The 16,264-nt window shown below is 42.3% G+C and overlaps 1 protein-coding gene across 2 annotated transcripts in view; it reads left to right on the top strand.

Annotated features, from left to right (window-relative positions):
• LOC310984298 (guanine nucleotide-binding protein subunit alpha-11) overlaps positions 1-16,264 on the top strand; it is a 33,982-nt gene that overhangs the window by 9,010 nt on the left and 8,708 nt on the right. Inside the window, exons 2-4 of one of the 2 annotated variants that reach the window (XM_083969475.1) lie at positions 9,659-9,843; positions 11,766-11,920; positions 13,020-13,148. In XM_083969475.1, the coding sequence (XP_083825601.1) occupies positions 9,659-9,843; positions 11,766-11,920; positions 13,020-13,148 (469 nt within the window). Of the gene's footprint in view, positions 1-9,658; positions 9,844-11,765; positions 11,921-12,322; positions 12,452-13,019; positions 13,149-16,264 lie in introns of both variants that reach the window. The other variant, XM_083969476.1, reaches the window with a different exon arrangement.

Here is a 16,264-nt window from a genome sequence, read left to right as displayed (position 1 = left end):
AATAAAACACCGCAAATGACAAATACGGGTGAGGCCAATGTGTGTACGTTTGTAGCCTATTTGTGTTTATTAATCGAAAAAGAGCGCGAGAGATGAACACACACACACAGCTGAGGGGCGAAGCGCCACAGAGTCGTTAATTAATGGTTACGCTGGATGCGCTGGTTGGTAAGTTTCGTTTTTAATGAGGAGGAAATATGAAGAACTCAGCTGTGACTGAAAAGCACCTAAACTGAGTCAAAAGTTAACTGTGTAGTGGAAAGGGGTGTAAAGTACCTAGTGGTAACTGGTTGTGGAAACCCTGCTTTACATTGTTTTAACAACAACAACAACAAAAAAAATCATCATTCTGATGGTGTGGCGGCTTTTATTTTGCCGTGGCGGTGCGCCACAATCAATTACATGTAGCGGAAACCCTGGGTTATGTAGATTAGTTGTAGCACTTGTTTTATTAGTTTTGTCACTGTGTATTTGCGATGTAGGCAAGTGCGTATGAATATGAACAAGATATCGATACGCAAGACAAAAAACTTCTTTTGCGTGTTTACTAGGGGTATAACGGTACACACAAGTCACAGTTCGGTACGTACCTCGGTTCGGGGGTCAGGGTTCGGTACGCGTTCGGTACAACAGACACTGAATGTAAAACTAAAAACCATCTTCTGTTATAGATGTTTAAAGACCCCCTCCCATGAAAATCGTGTTTTTCGTGCTTTTCACATGTTCCTGTGGCATTTTTCTTGTGTTAGAGGACATATCAGCAGAAAAGGAAGTGCAAAATTGCATTTCTGAATTTTTCTGCCTTCAAACTGCTGTGAACCAATGGCAGACGCAAACTGGCAGTTTCAGGGAGACTGGAGCTGACATGTCACAGCTCCAGGGGAGGGCACTAGTGCTACAAGCTCCCGCCCCGCTCTGCATCTGGCTCAGAGGTGAAAGGCTTGACAGCTCGGTGTAGCTGTCAAGGTATAACAGGTATGGCTCACCTGGTAGAGCAGCTTGCACCGTGAGCAAGGACTATATTCCAGTCTGGGATCGAATCCCAGTGTGCAGTTTTACGCTAAATGCGCTGAATCGGTAACTGTACAATGTCCAGCTGTCAGTGAGTGGGGGGGGGGTGGCTGGGCGGGTGCAGAGCAGCGCAGTCTCCGCCCACCCTCCAGAGGTGCATTGCTAATGAGCTGCTGGTGCTGTGCAGAAGGAGAGCCCTGGGAAATGGCACAGGTTTTGTGATTTTGGCTAAAAACTTCATAATCACAATTTAAAGACCACAGAGAATGTTTTAAAATAACCCAAAATGGTCGCGGGAGGGGGACTTTAAAAAAAAGAATAAAACAAGTGCACTAGGAGTGTTATAATTAGGGGTGTCAACAATAATCGATTCGGCGATGCATTGCAATGCGGGACATGCACGATTCAGCATCGATGCGGCAACGTGCCATAATCGATTATGTCACCGTTTATTTTCTGGCCTCAAATAAAGTTGTGAAGTTTCAATTACCTCCGGGGGCATTTCCAGAGCAACGACACGCGCAGCCTGTAGCAGCTACATGCTAAGCGGCAGCACCAGCAGTAGCAGTGTTGCCACTGGATTTCTTTTTCCTTCGACCAATCGACCAATGAAATTTTGGTCGGCTAATTTTTGGGGGCAGCCCTAAAAGTGATTTATGTTTTCTTTTTCAGGTTTGAAAATGCCATAGTACCCTGTACCATTCAATTTTATTTTATTTTATGACATTTATGTCAAAGATACAGGAGAGTGATAATTCACACATAGCAGCTGATAAAATCTGTTGTTCAATATCTCATGACTGATGAAAAATGTGCCGTGTTGTGCAGTAGAATTTTGATGCATTGCAATGCATCGCAATGCATCGTAGAATCGAATCGTTACCTGCTGAATCGTAATCGAATTGAATCGTGAGGGCAGTGCCAATGCACACTCCTAGTTATAATACCATTCATTAATTCTAGAGGAGAAAACTTGCACTTGACAACTGGCAACAAGAAACATAATTGTTGGTTTACACAGTTAATTTAGGCTAGATGTCTGTGTTCATGTCAAGAGGTTTAAAAGCAGCGGGGATAAGTTGTTGCACACAACTTCCGTCTTTTTCCTTGCACCAGTGATTGACATATGGGGGTGATACCGTCTTATATACGTTAACGTGTTTGATGCGTTTCTAGTGATTCAGCGACACACCGGGCGTGCATCCATACTTTGTCCCGTCGACCAGTCGTGAGCTGTCGCCATTGTTTCTCTGAGAAGCCATTGTTTCTCTAACTTCACACTCTCATCACTTCTCTTATTCATCCGTAATGACAGTTGCTGGCAGCTTTTAGGCTCATTACCGCCAACTGGATTGGAGTGAGGACTCGCCTTTTTTTTTTTTTTTTTTAATACTCACTCAGATGTATTTGTCGTGTGATTGTCGTGTGACTGTGTGCACCGAACCGTGACCCCTGTACCATGACGGCACGGGACGAATACAAATACCGTTACACCCCTATAGTGTTGACAAAGCAACACATGAGCGGTGGGCAAGTTTCCAACAAAGTTTTGAACTAGGAAAAAGGAAGTGAGGTTGAAGATGGATCACAATTACTTGATGATGTGTGAACTGAAAAACCTGTGTCCAGTGGGAAATATGGCTGTTCCAGTGCGACAAGCATTTTGATTAAATGGGAACCAAAATAGGCAAAATGATTAAATTGACATCCAAGTCCTCTAGAAGGAAAAGTATGCCAGGAATTTTCTCAAAACTGGGATAGAGATCCTGTGCTTGCTGCCCCCTCTCTCTGTCTCTTTTTTCATTCTTTCTCTCATCATAGATCTAGATGTGCCCTTGCAGTTCACTTGCTCCATGCAGACACATTTCAAATGTCCAAATGCAGCATAGGAGAAAGCTGGATCCTCATTACTTCTACCTATTCCCTCCAGTCCCTCTTATTAAGAAGGCATGTGAAAAATGATGTCCATTCAGACCATCTTTGAAGTGAGCAAAATGAAGATGTAGCTGTAAATGTTACAACATGGACAGTTAGCTGCAGGAATGGCCTGGCCTGTTAGATGTTGGTGTTGGTGCCTGCTGCCCATCAGTCCATCTGGTCTACTCATATAAATGCAGTGTTTCCCATACGTTCATTTTTTTTTGTGGCGGCCCGCACACACAGACGAGCACACATGCATGATAGTAGTGCGTGGTAAAAGAGATGCGGTCCAATTCCCCCCCCCCCCCGGTCAAAAATGTAACAATTGAAGTTTGAAGATGTGTGTAATTTGTACATTTTAAAAAGTGAAATGAAGGTGATAGGACGTCACCATAGTGTCCAAGTAAAGCAGGGCTTAGGCTTCAGGATTTAACCGATTTGAAATTGGTTTGGATCACGCACATCAGGAAAAACTTCACAGTTTTTCTTGTCTTTAATTTCAAACATGTGCACAAAAGTTTTGAAAATAATGTCACATCACACACTACTATACACACCACATGGCAATTATTAAGATTATCATGCCACAGGGAGCAATTAACCACCTCATGTGATCTCATCTCACGTGATTTCATCCCGAAACAGATGTAAACAAAACAGACTGTGGTGCAACAACTTGTCTTGGCATTAGTAATACTTTGCAATTAGAAAAAAAGGGGGGAAAAGCTAAATAAAAGCTAATTGCATCAGCAAATAATCTGGGCTGAACATTGGTACTGATTAAGGTCCTTAACCAGATTTCTCCTCCAACTGTTGAGAGCGTAGTATTGTGTATAAGTTGACCCAAACTTCCTGTAGTCTGGGCCATTACAGATCTGGACTGGTGCCATCAGTCAGCCAGTGCATGTCTGCGACGGCAGACAGTGAAGTTTGCAATTGGTGTTTTAGTGAGGAACTAAGCTAGCCCCAGGATCTTAAAGCCTGTCATGTACTTTCCACCACATCTCAAGAACCACAAACTAAGCATATTTGGTAGTCAATGGCATAGGTGTTCATAAAGTATTTATGGGGTGATTTGTGACTAACTTGTGCTAGTGTGATGTTTGTTCAAGGAAAACCAACCACTCCAGTCAGTAGCGGGGATCTGCTCTGTGTTTTTTTTCTTCTTTGCTAATTACAATGAATAAATGAAATATCTTCATATGGGATGTAAGGATGCCCCTCATAGAGTTATGCTCATAAAAATATGAATCATACCTTTGGCCTTCATGGTCACTAGACCTCAATCCAGTTGAGCACCCATTGATATTTCTTTTGATTGTTATTAGATATCTAACTCTAGCTTTCAAAGAAATCCAGTGGAATGAAAAGTACATCTTTCCCTTAACATTTAGTGGTGAATTACCTTAGAGTTCATTTGTGTATCTGATTACTTTCCACCAGTGCCTCATTTTGATGCTTTCTATTGGAAAAAATAGACATCTCAATGATGGCAAGTATGACAAGGTTCACCTCAGTAGTTCCTCTGCCAACGCAAGTGCATTATGGAGAATGAGTCTTTTAGGATTTGGAAACAATGACCAAGGAACGAATCCTAGAACGAGGCTCCTCTGGTTAAAATAGAGCTTAGGTTCTGAAAAATGTTATTGGAAAAGTTCCTGCCGGTGGAACAGGCCTCTAGACAGTCATTCAGTCATTTAGCTCCACACAGTCAGACAAGCCTTCAGCAAGCCTTTCCCAACACTGAGCTCAAGTGGACATAGCTTCCTGTTTGATGTGCTTGGGGAAGTTTTAAGGAATCATTTACTCAGAGCGCCCCTCTCCCCCACTCTGTCACACTTTGCACCTCCCTCTTGTCTCCTCGACTCCCTTTTGTTCTTTCCCTTTCAACGTGGATGCCAAACTCTGCTTCAAGTTATTAGTCTTCATGTAAACCGGAGCTGAAATGTCTGCTGTGGCCTCCAGCTGGCCCGAACCAATGAAACGGATCTGTTTAAACTATTTTCTCCCGGTCTTTGTGAGTTAATGATTATTTAGCAGAATGACTAATGCCCTGGTCAGTGCATGATGTGGCCAGAGTGACACGGTTCTGCCTCGGTTAACGGTCACGGCTCTGTGATTATTGGGCTTCTCCTCACTTTGCTGTGTTGGGGATTTCAAAATGGCTTGAGGTTTTCTGGTAAGCCTTTGTTGGTTCTTATCGGCCTCATGTTGTGAAGCCAGTGCTTTATCTGTTATGTATATGAATGCACTATCAAGTGGACGTAATCTTTCAACTTTTGGCCTCATTTCACATGTTTTGTCGCTGCGTCTTAAGTGCATATTGGCCGCAGGGGAACACCTCTTATTTTGCTTGTAGAAAAGCAGAGATGGCTGACTGTAATTTGATGTGCTGTGTCGTCCAATGACATAACTCTTTGGGGAGGGGAGGAACCTTGTTTCATTGTCAGGGATTTTCTTAAATTACAGACTATTGGTACTGCTTTTGTTTTAAACTGTGACCACATACTTAAACAAGCAGTGAGGGCCCTATGTAAAGATACATCTAGGTTGCACCATGGGAAAGGTAGGAGTGGTCGCTTTTAGAAGCTGACACCATAGCAGGGATATGACCTTGGTAGGGCTGGGAAATTAATCGTAAAATAATCAAAACCGTCATTTAGAGCCTCTAACCGACGTAATCCTGACCGTGTCGGTTATTTCGGTCTCCCTTTAGGAATTCTCTCTACTACTGATGCACGATCCCCCTGAAAAACACACTACTGGCTGTGCAGTCACGTGACACCGCCCCATCCTATCCGCTACATGGAAGAGACAGGGAGAGAAAACTCAAACACCAAGCCAGCTGTGCAGAGCGAGCAGCTTGTGATAATAGGTCATTCATCGTTATCAAGGCAAAAAGTTCAATTCATCTTTTAAAAAATGTTGGTCTTTGACCAATGCTTTTAATTGATTTGGTTGCTTTTTTTTTATTTATTTATTTTTTTTTACAAGTTTTGTGCTAAGACATTTCTCACCAACATGCATGGTGTACCTTTTTTGGGGGGGCAAATAGTAGCCATAATAATTTGAATCTTTTGTCAACTAAGTACTGAATTGTGAAACTAAATCACCACTGAATACATGATGTTGAAACTAATATACATAATTTATAGGCTATGTTACTGTAAAAACCATCTATCCAAATATATGTGGTCTGAATTCCCGTCTTTGAAATGATTTCCGATAGAAATTTCAGTAAATAAGATGCATGAGATTCAAATCTTAATTTCACTTGTTTGCTTCCTTTGTAATTCCCTTTGCCTGGGAGGAGAGTAGTGGCAGAGGACGTTGTGGGATTAAAAAATGCACGCTAAAGTTGCATGTTTGGCTCTGCACTGTGGAGACGTACTGAAGCCTATCAGCTGGGCCCATCAGCTGGTGTTTTCTGCCATGTATTTATGAGTCCAGAGCAGGAGTTGCCATGGGAACTAACATTACCCCTCAGGAGTAGCTCCAGTGAATGTACAGTAGCTTGTCCGTGAGAAATGCTTCTGCTGGGTTTTCCAGTTAGGCAGGAGAACAATGAGATCTGTTGAATTAAGCTGATCATGCCTGCAAGACTTGCCCCTCTCCTCTGGTCGTGTGTGTGTGTGCTTGGAAAATTCAAATACACATGGATACGCCAACACATGCGTACACAATTAACCCACATGGATGTTGTATTTATCCAGTGTCCACTTCCTGCATTTTTCTGCTTGATAGTTTGAAACCTGCCTCTATCTACAGCAAGTGAAGAACAATAAAGCAGGGAAAATATCGTCTGAATTTAAATTTTTTACTTGCACTGACTGCCCCTCACATCCCACTAACTCTGCTCAGCTTTAGTCATTGAGAAAGCGAACTCTCCCGTGCTGTTTCTTAACAACTGCTATTTATGTCCCTCTGTCAAAGACATACTTTGTCTGAAGGGGAAACTCCAATGTTGCCTGACCTGCTCTCCACAGTGAAAGATCCTGTCTGGTTAGGGGGCAGGCAGCGCTCGGGGCACTCCTTCACTGTACACTCAACTGTGCTCTTCAGTCAGCGACAGTCAAACTTGACTCTAGTCATCCTTCGAAGACATTTCAGCTACTTTGTCTTGGGAATACCAGCTGTACTTTATAACTCAGAGCACATTCCATTTATCTAATCAGCCACTACAGCTTTGCTCAGACAGTCTAGCTGTAAACATTATCAGTGTCACTAGTCGGCTTGGCTCAGAGTTTTCGCTTTGAGTGAAATATCTCAATGAGCTGCCAAAACTTTATTTATTTGCTCAACAGATAATCCCTGATGACTAAATTTCTGCAGGTTTACGTAGTGGTTATTTTCAAATGACAGCGTGCTGCTGACTCACTTAACTCAGTTGGTGAACATGGTAAATATACTTGCTAAACATTAGCATGTTTGCTTCATCACTGTGAGCATGTTAACATGGTGATGATCATTAGTATTTAGGAAAAGGCACTGCTGTGCCAGAGTACAGCCTCAAACACTGTGATCCAGCTTGCTCTGAAAATGTAACACAGCTCACCCTGGAAATGTGACTGTTTAATGAGTGTCTTCTTGCTTTAGGACCAGTCAACTCATCCAAATGTTAAATTGCCAATTGAATCGACAGGGAAATTAATCATCAGGAACATCACTGATGATGACACTCACAACTATGCAGATGTAGCAGAACCTATGTTTTGTGTTTCAGTGTCCACTTGTGTGTTAATTAATCATCCATTTGCATGAAATTGTTCTTCAGGCTGCAGTCTTTTGGTCTGTGGGAGTATTACATTGTACTTTGCTCATTCTCTCTGGATAAAAAAAAAACTGACACAAAAACAGGCTGTGCCAAATCATCTTTTTAATATTTGTCACCTCTACCCCCCCCCCCCCCCCCCCCCCCCCCCCCCCCCCCCCCCACACACACACACACACACACACACACACAATCCTTTCCATATCTACTGTATTTTTCAATTATTTTTCAATTGATCAAACTACACACTGTCACATCACAGTCACTTTTGTTAACCCATGATTGGCATGTGTATTTTTTTTTAAAAATTCATAAACTAAAGACTTTTTTGCTAAATAGAAAAAGTATAATTGTCAGTTGCAACCAGGGTTTAGTAGAGCAAAGACATGTCGAAGGTCTAGACCAGAGAGTGTACTGTAGCTGAAACTGCAGCAACTCAGACATGAATGTTGGGAAAAGTGAGATGGAGAGGTGAGAAGCAGAGAGCTGGAGGAGGGTTGTAGGGGAAGAAAATAGGTGGTGAAATGGGGGTGGAATAGAAGAGGATTGTTACAGAGAGAGAGAGAGAGAGAGAGCTGTACAGTGAAACTAGAGGTTGAGTTTGGGTTTCCTGTCTTGTCTTCTGAATGTTCCTCTGTGGTTGATTACCACAGTATACAAAGCTCTGATGCCTTCATTCTGACTCTGGCATCTCCTAAGCCTAGAGTGGTAGTTTGCTCACAGAATATGCCCATATAAAGATACAGAGCCTGCGGTGGAAGCTCTCATGGAGATGTTGGTGTGTGTGAGAAGGATCTGTGGGGCTCAGTGTGTCTCTTTCCCTCGCATGTGCAAGTTGTCTTTTTTTTCTGTCTGTGTCTTTTATGCACATGTGCATATGCATGGTCACTGTGATACAAAAATGGAGGAGTGAACTCAGTTTACGCAGCTCTTTATCGAGCTGAGGTGAGCCGTGCAGCCCTCATCTGGTTACTTGGGACTGCTCCTCTTACCCAGACTGGCAGTCGGGCCAGTGACCAAACCACAACCAATACCATGCAAGGCACATCTCAGGACACTAGAACTTAGATGACAAGATGTTTTTTGATTGGCAGGAAATGGCTAGACCACATTTAGACACAGACATGTTTGTCATATATTTTAGGCTTTAAGTCTTATCTAGAGTCACTTACACTAAGTTATGCAACTCTTACATTACATCAGAATTACATGTGGAGGCCATTCTGCCCCCAAGTGCCCCAGTATAGTAACAATAAAAAGAAAACACTGGAGGACACATAGTTTTTTTTCCCATGTGTGAGTACACATGGGAACATTTTACTGTGAACCAGGAGCTGACACCATGTGAAAAAATGACCAGTTCAGCAGAGCAGCCTGTATTGGTAAAACACAGAGACTGGGTTTGGTATTGAGGTCTGGACCACTGCCTGGGGGCATGATGGTGCGGATTCTTTCACAGTCTTGTATATCAGCACCAGGGTGTAGGTGGGGAGACAAGGTCGCTCTGTTGAAAAGACAGGTCAGTTTTTTTTTTATCACAGAAATACGATTTTTTTTTTAAATGCTACAATATGACCAAGTTAGAGTCACACTTTAATCACCCTGTTGAGCAGAGAGCACCCTTGAGTCCTATTTTATTGTTGCCTTTTTGTTTAAATTAATTTCCTAGGCTGTCCTTTCAAAGAAAAGTGTCTGAATTCAGTACATAGTTATTTCTCTCACTGTCTTGTTTACCAGGTTTCACATTATACCCAATATTTTTCACATTTATATCTGCACACAAGAATTACCACATCTCATTTTAGTGATTACAACAGGTGATTATAACTTTGTTATTTGTTCCAAAGTCCTGGCAAAAGTAGCAAGCACCTGTAGCTTTTCACTCACTCACTATCAGCATTGCTGCATATCTACCTCTGACCACGAACATTGTATGTTTTTGTCTCTTCTTCTCAGGTACTGGAGAGAGTGGCAAGAGCACTTTCATCAAGCAGATGAGAATAATCCATGGGTCAGGCTACACAGATGAAGACAAGAAGGGCTTTACCAAACTGGTGTACCAGAACATCTTCACCTCCATGCAGTCCATGATCCGCGCAACGGAGACGCTCAAGATCCCGTTCAAGTATGAACAAAACAAGGTACGTAACTGTCGAGCACTGCGGTGAAAATATTGTTGTGAGCTATTATTGAAACAAATGTACATACAGTACATCCACATGCTTAATGGTTTGTGTGGCATGTGTACATTTGTTATAAGCTCCTGAGCTTATTTTCTCAATCATCCTCTTTTTTGACTTTGTGGTTGTACAAGAATGTACAAAAATGCCTTGTTGAAAAGTGGGTGTGGCTAATTTAAGAATAAATTATGTCACATGTTTGTGCATAAAAAACATTTGATTCAGGGTCTGATGTGAGTTCACTTGGTCAAGTCAAGTCAAGTCAAATGTGTGAAATCGGCCCAGTGCCCAACATAGAGCCGCCCCTTTGTGGATACGAGCAGAGAGTTTTTTCCATATTGCTTGTTCATTCAAGGTTGATTATCCCAGTACACTCTGTATCACACAGGTTGGGAATGAGAAATCTGAGCCACTACCTGTAGTTCGCTATGATTGGTTGATTGATGTGTCTCGAGGGTGGGCATGAGGCAGACTAGCATATAGTGTGATTTTGCTGAGGGAAGAAAAAACCTGATGTGTCTGTGTAAGATCATAGAACAGCAATGGATAGAGTGTGCCCTATAGACGATACTACAGTCTCTCTGCTTGGCAGATCGTCAACATGCTCTAATTCTTCACAATCTAATATCGTCATATCGCCCACCCCTGGTTTGGTGAGTTGGTTACAACTGTTGCTACTGTTGAGTCTATTAGTGGGCTGGCTAACTGATAAGCAGGATGAAGTTTGGTGTATTGCTAATGGACAACAAGATTTTATCCAAGCCACAGAGACTCCTCTGTGTCTTAAGCCTGGTACACACATAAAGATTTTATAAATCTCAACCGATTTTTTATCAGTGAGAGACCCCACACATGAAGATAAAAAATCTTTGATTGAACAGTTTTGATTGTGTTGTGTGTCGTGTGATATTCCAAATACAGCACACCACACACATAAAGATTTGTCTGATGACATACTAGAATCTCGTCCCCCATGCCAGAAATCTCGTGTGATCAAACGTGATCTGACGTACTTTGTTGGTGGTACCCATGGAGACGGTAGACACACTGGTTTGTTATGCTACGTGTGCTGCAGTCAGCTCGCTTCTTTATGGGTTAGATTCAATTTCACGTCACATTCCGCGGATACGGTGACTCGGGATTGTCGGCTTCCCCCACACACAAACCGACTTTTGATCCAAACGGTCCCGATTGTCGGGGCCGACAATCGTAAATATTGAACATGTTTAATATTTACGATTGTCGGAGCCGATCGTCGGGATAATTTAACTCTTAACACACTACACACCACAGGAGAATCTCATAAAATAATCTTAAGAGCCTAAGATAATCGGGCGAATTTTGTCAGTGGTCGGAAGGGGGAAAATCGGGGCAAAATCAGCCAGATTATCTTTATGTGTGTGTGGTAGGCTTAGGTGTGAATTCTCAGTCTACCATGAATTGCCAGGCCACTGTCAGTATGACTAGTAATCACTGTGCCTAACTGCTCAGTCCAGCACTTGTATGCCCAGTTTATCTCATGCAAACCACATTTAAATAGATCATAAATCTGGCAGTAAAATAGGATGTAAAGTAAATGGAACTGCTAACCTCCAGTGAACTGTGGCCTGTGACGGTTTACCATCAACGCTGAATGAAAAGGACATTTTAAAGTCAGCACTGTAGCACTACAGAGGTTGTGAATGTGTTCACTACATAAATATGTTCACTTGGATATAAAAAAGAAAACCATTTATTAAAAAAAACATGTCTTAGATACTTTTGGAAATATTTTGTATTTACACAGCAATTAGTGATGGATTTAGTTTCACATAAAATCTAAAGGCACCGTGTCAAAATACTGTATCAAAGTTTTCTCCTTTGCTTTGTTCCTTTTCTCTCAGAATAATGCCCAGGTGGTGCGCGAGGTGGATGTGGAGAAAGTGTCATCATTTGATCAGCCGTACATCGGAGCGATAAAAATGCTGTGGGCCGATCCTGGCATCCAGGAGGCCTATGACCGCAGGAGAGAGTACCAGCTCTCCGACTCAACCAAATAGTACGTCTATGTTGAATGACTGGTTATTTACTCTGTGTGTGGAAATGACAGAGCAGCCTCTACATTTTTTGTATAGCTTTCTGACTTGCACTCAAGTGGAGGAAAGGAAACAAGTTTTAGTGGTTTATAAACAACTGATGATATCCCAGCAACCTGCATCAGTCCATTTCAGACTCTCTGAAAGATGGAAGACTGAGATCATTCAAGCTTATACACAGTCTTATTTCTGTATTTTACTGCTTATATTAATATTTATTTTTGTTACAGTATATTTTTGACAGAAAGCAACTATTTGTGTATCTTTACAGAGCATATAGAGTGTGTGTGTGTGTGTGGTCTCATACCTGTGAGGCTGGTGGTTTGCATGTGCATCTCTGTCATATGTTCCCTCCCCCTCCACAGTTACCTTAGTGATTTAGAGCGAATAGCAACACAGGGGTACGTGCCCACTCAGCAGGACGTGCTGCGGGTTCGAGTGCCCACCACCGGCATCATTGAGTACCCATTTGACCTGGAGAATATTATCTTCAGGTACTGGCGTCAAGTGCTGCTACTGATGCTGCCGCTGGGTGGCCAGCTGCTTGACAGTTGGTCAGTCAGTTGGAAACCGTCGATGCCGCGATCTCCATCTCCCCTGTGTTGCACAGCAGGGCTCGGCACTTCAACGCATCCCTGATGGTGGACTCTCAAAGACTGGCCCTCAAAAACAGGCCCCAGTCCTCCTGTCATCACAGAACGGCAGTTTTATTTTCACCCACACAGTCGAAGCCTCTTGGCCTCCCTGTGCTAAATCATTCCTTTGAGGGCGAGTTTAAAATTGCTGTTTGCCCTAAACTTGCAAACCTTCACGATGAGCACTTTGAGGGGGACCGGGGGGTAGTTGAGAGCTTTGAGAGCTGCCATCAGGGAAGAAGCTAAATTTCCAAGAGAAAATTTGTGGGGTGGTGGTACTAAATGTCACCCAATCCCCTCATAACTCTTGGGAATGTTTTTCCTTTGTTACATCTGGACTGTTCCACTTGCTTTTGGAGGGGGTTTGCTGTATATGCTTCACTTTTTCTTTCCTTCCTATGTCCTGTGTTGTCCTTCCTGTCTCTAGCTATCTAAGTGATCTGGATCGTATTGCAGAATCGTCCTATCTACCAACCCAACAAGATGTGCTTAGGGTTCGAATCCCAACCACTGGGATCATAGAATACCCTTTCGACTTGCAAAGCATCATTTTCAGGTAGAAGAAGAACTGTACTATTTTTTACTAACCCCACCCCCCTTTTTTTTTGTTCAGTTTGAAATTCAAGTCGCCCACAGAAGTCTGAATCAACATGTTTATGTGTTTCCGACGTGTTATGCCCCCATGTGTGTATTTAAACCCTATGTCTGAAAATGTCGCCATTTTATTCTGCTATTTACACTATATTCAATATGTAAGATTTCAACCCAACCTGAAATAATTAGGCTACTAGATTATCAACAAAAAACATTTAAACTATTTTGATCATTGATTAATGCTGAAGTCCTGAAAAGTTGTAAATGTTAAGATTTCAGTTCATATTGATTACCGTGGTAACAAGTGTGGTGTAGCACTAATGCAAAACACTCCTTGAGCAGCTACTATTCAAGAAAAAATAATTAACTGAGAAACTGAAAATAAAACAAAGTTTTAACTGTATTCCTAGTCTCTCTCTCTCATTAGATAGAATCTACATTACTTCCTAAAGACAGGACTTCATAAGGAGTACTTTTACAGTGGGTACGGAAAGTATTCAGACCCCTTTAAATTTTTCACTCTTTATTTCATTGCAGCCATTTGCTAAAATCAAAAAAGTTCATTTTATTTCTCATTAATGTACACTCAGCACCCCATCTTGACAGAAAAAACAGAAATGTAGAATGTTTTGCAAATTTATTAAAAAAGAAAAACTGAAATATCACATGGTCATAAGTAACCCTTTGCTGTGACACTCATATTTAACTCGCATGCTGTCCATTTCTTCTGATCCTCCTTGAGATGGTTCTACTCCTTCATTGGAGGTTACAAAAGAATTTCTGCAGCACTCAAGGTTCCTAAGAGCACAGCCAAACTGAGCAATCATGGGAGAAGAGCCGTCTGAATACTTTCCGTACTCACTGTATATGGATGTTCATAAAGAATAAGGAGTACTTTTATATGGATGTTCATAAAGAATCCTAAGCTTGAAGGGTCATAAACATGCAAATCTAGAAACTAAAAGGCAGTTCTTGTACATGGTAGTCCCAGCTTTTCTGTTGCCCAGAGACACAGCCCCTAGGACTTGGCGCGAAGGCAGTCGTTCGACTTGCCACCAATACACAGAGCCCTTCCCTTCTTCTTTCACTTGCAAAAAAGAGAGAAGATGAGGAGATAGAGATGGACCCAGGCAAGAAGAGTGATTACAGAAGAGTGCAAATCAATAGGAAGCCATCATGTCAGCCCCCTCCTACGCTTGGCAAGGCTAGAAATAACTCTGCTTGCAATGACGTTGTGCTGAAGAGGTTCCCAGCTGCCCTGCTGCAGCTAGCCGATAGGATCTACACTGCTTAGCTGTGCTGCTGATGGTGAATCACTACGTGCTCTAAATGACATCGATTTTATGTTAAGGGCCAAAAATCCGCATATGAACTGGTATAAATGTGAGGTGTCAGGCTTTATTGAAAGATGAGAGTGATTATTGCGGTTTCTTAATTTCGCCATCTATGCGTATGTGTTGTCATATTCCTGTAATTAAACATTGAGCACACTTGATGCAGGATGAGAAGTACCCCAGCCCAATATGTGGATAGTACAAGCACATGTGGGATTAAACTGCTTCTGCTTGCAGCTGACGGGGCCGTAGCTGCAACAAGGAAGCCTTTCATAGACAAACATCTCCATTAGGCTTGCTTCCTTCTCTTTTAATTGGCTTTTGAAGTCACAGAAAATGTCATTTCACTTGGCTTATCCAGCATAGGAGAGCTTATCGTACTAAGTAGGTCACTCATCCTTGCTAGAGGAAAAAAAGGAGGTCGTCTGATGTGAAGGAGTTTTATTTTAGGATGGCTTTTCTAGATGACTCCATTTATCAATGCCCCCCCTCCTTCTGGCAGACGTACTGACTGAGTTCACCTTTGTGTTGTGTGATCAAACTTCCACGGAGTAGTTATAGAATCATATCGCCTCCTCTGTGAACTTATCTGTTCATTTAGCAGTTCAGTTAGTTAGTTCATCAATTAGCACTTTTTTTCAGTGGTCTTTATATTTTGCCCCTTCTGCCCCTTTTCCATTCTTATTGGGTCCATTAGGGTCTTCATTTTAATTTAATACCATTACGTACATGTCCATGTTATGGTTTTTATAATGTAAAGTTAAACTCAGTTGATCTAGGTATCCAGCCCCAGAATCAAAACTCACATATAATTTCATATATTCCCTTATTTTCTGGCATTCTTCAGTGCCTCCTCAAACCTTTATGCATGGCTCCAGCACTTATTTTTTCCATTAAGCACCTCACAGTCACTAAACAGGTTAATATTCAGCAGATTTACTTCCTATCCCCTGCATGGAGTCTTCGGCATCTGGAAGGGAGAGAGGGATGGCATTGTTTGTACACACATACACTTCCTTGTAGTTATTTTGGTTCACCTGAAGGAAGGTTTGCTCTGTCCTCTTGTCAGTACATTTACATGACACTTGAGAAAACCAAATTATTGCCTAAGTCCGACTGTAACCGGACAACTGAGTGCATGTAAATGCGTTAGTCCGACTAATATCGAAGTTCTCCAACTCCGATTAAGACACCCAGATGATGTGATTGGAATTCGACTTTCTCCGGCATGTATACGCCGTAATCAGAGTTTAACTGGACAACGCATGCACGCCTGCTCCACACCCCCCACGCTGGTGTAAGACCCCAGAACAAAAACATCCAAGAAAGCCAGTCACAGAAGCTATTGTTATAGGGTTACGCCGTTCTTGTCTGCCTCTCAAAATCACCATGACTACGAGGGATAGCATGCACCTTATCTGCACACTAATTAACGCGCACATTACGTTCGAGATGAACAAAGCCGTACGATTAACCATCTCGCCGTTGTTCGAAAATGCCGCCTGGCTAATAGGTCAACCGGAAAAGGGGCCGTATTAACCCACTGAAACGACGCATCATCGCCACCTGGTGTTGAGGACGAGGACACGTTCCCGTCTGTCGAATTTTGAGCATAGCTCGATTAAGCTGTGCATGTAAACGTACTGTGATTCACGCTGCAGCTCCTCTGCTCACGTTTCCTCTCTTTTATTTTCTCAGTGCATAAAAGGGTGTTTGGTTTGAACCACAACTAGAGTCGTTCGAT

This window comes from Trachurus trachurus (genome assembly GCF_905171665.1).
Source record: "Trachurus trachurus genome assembly, chromosome: 4".
Taxonomy (NCBI): domain Eukaryota; kingdom Metazoa; phylum Chordata; class Actinopteri; order Carangiformes; family Carangidae; genus Trachurus; species Trachurus trachurus.
The sequence above is the reverse complement of the archived record's forward strand: the minus strand, read 5'-3'. Positions and strand labels throughout refer to the sequence as shown.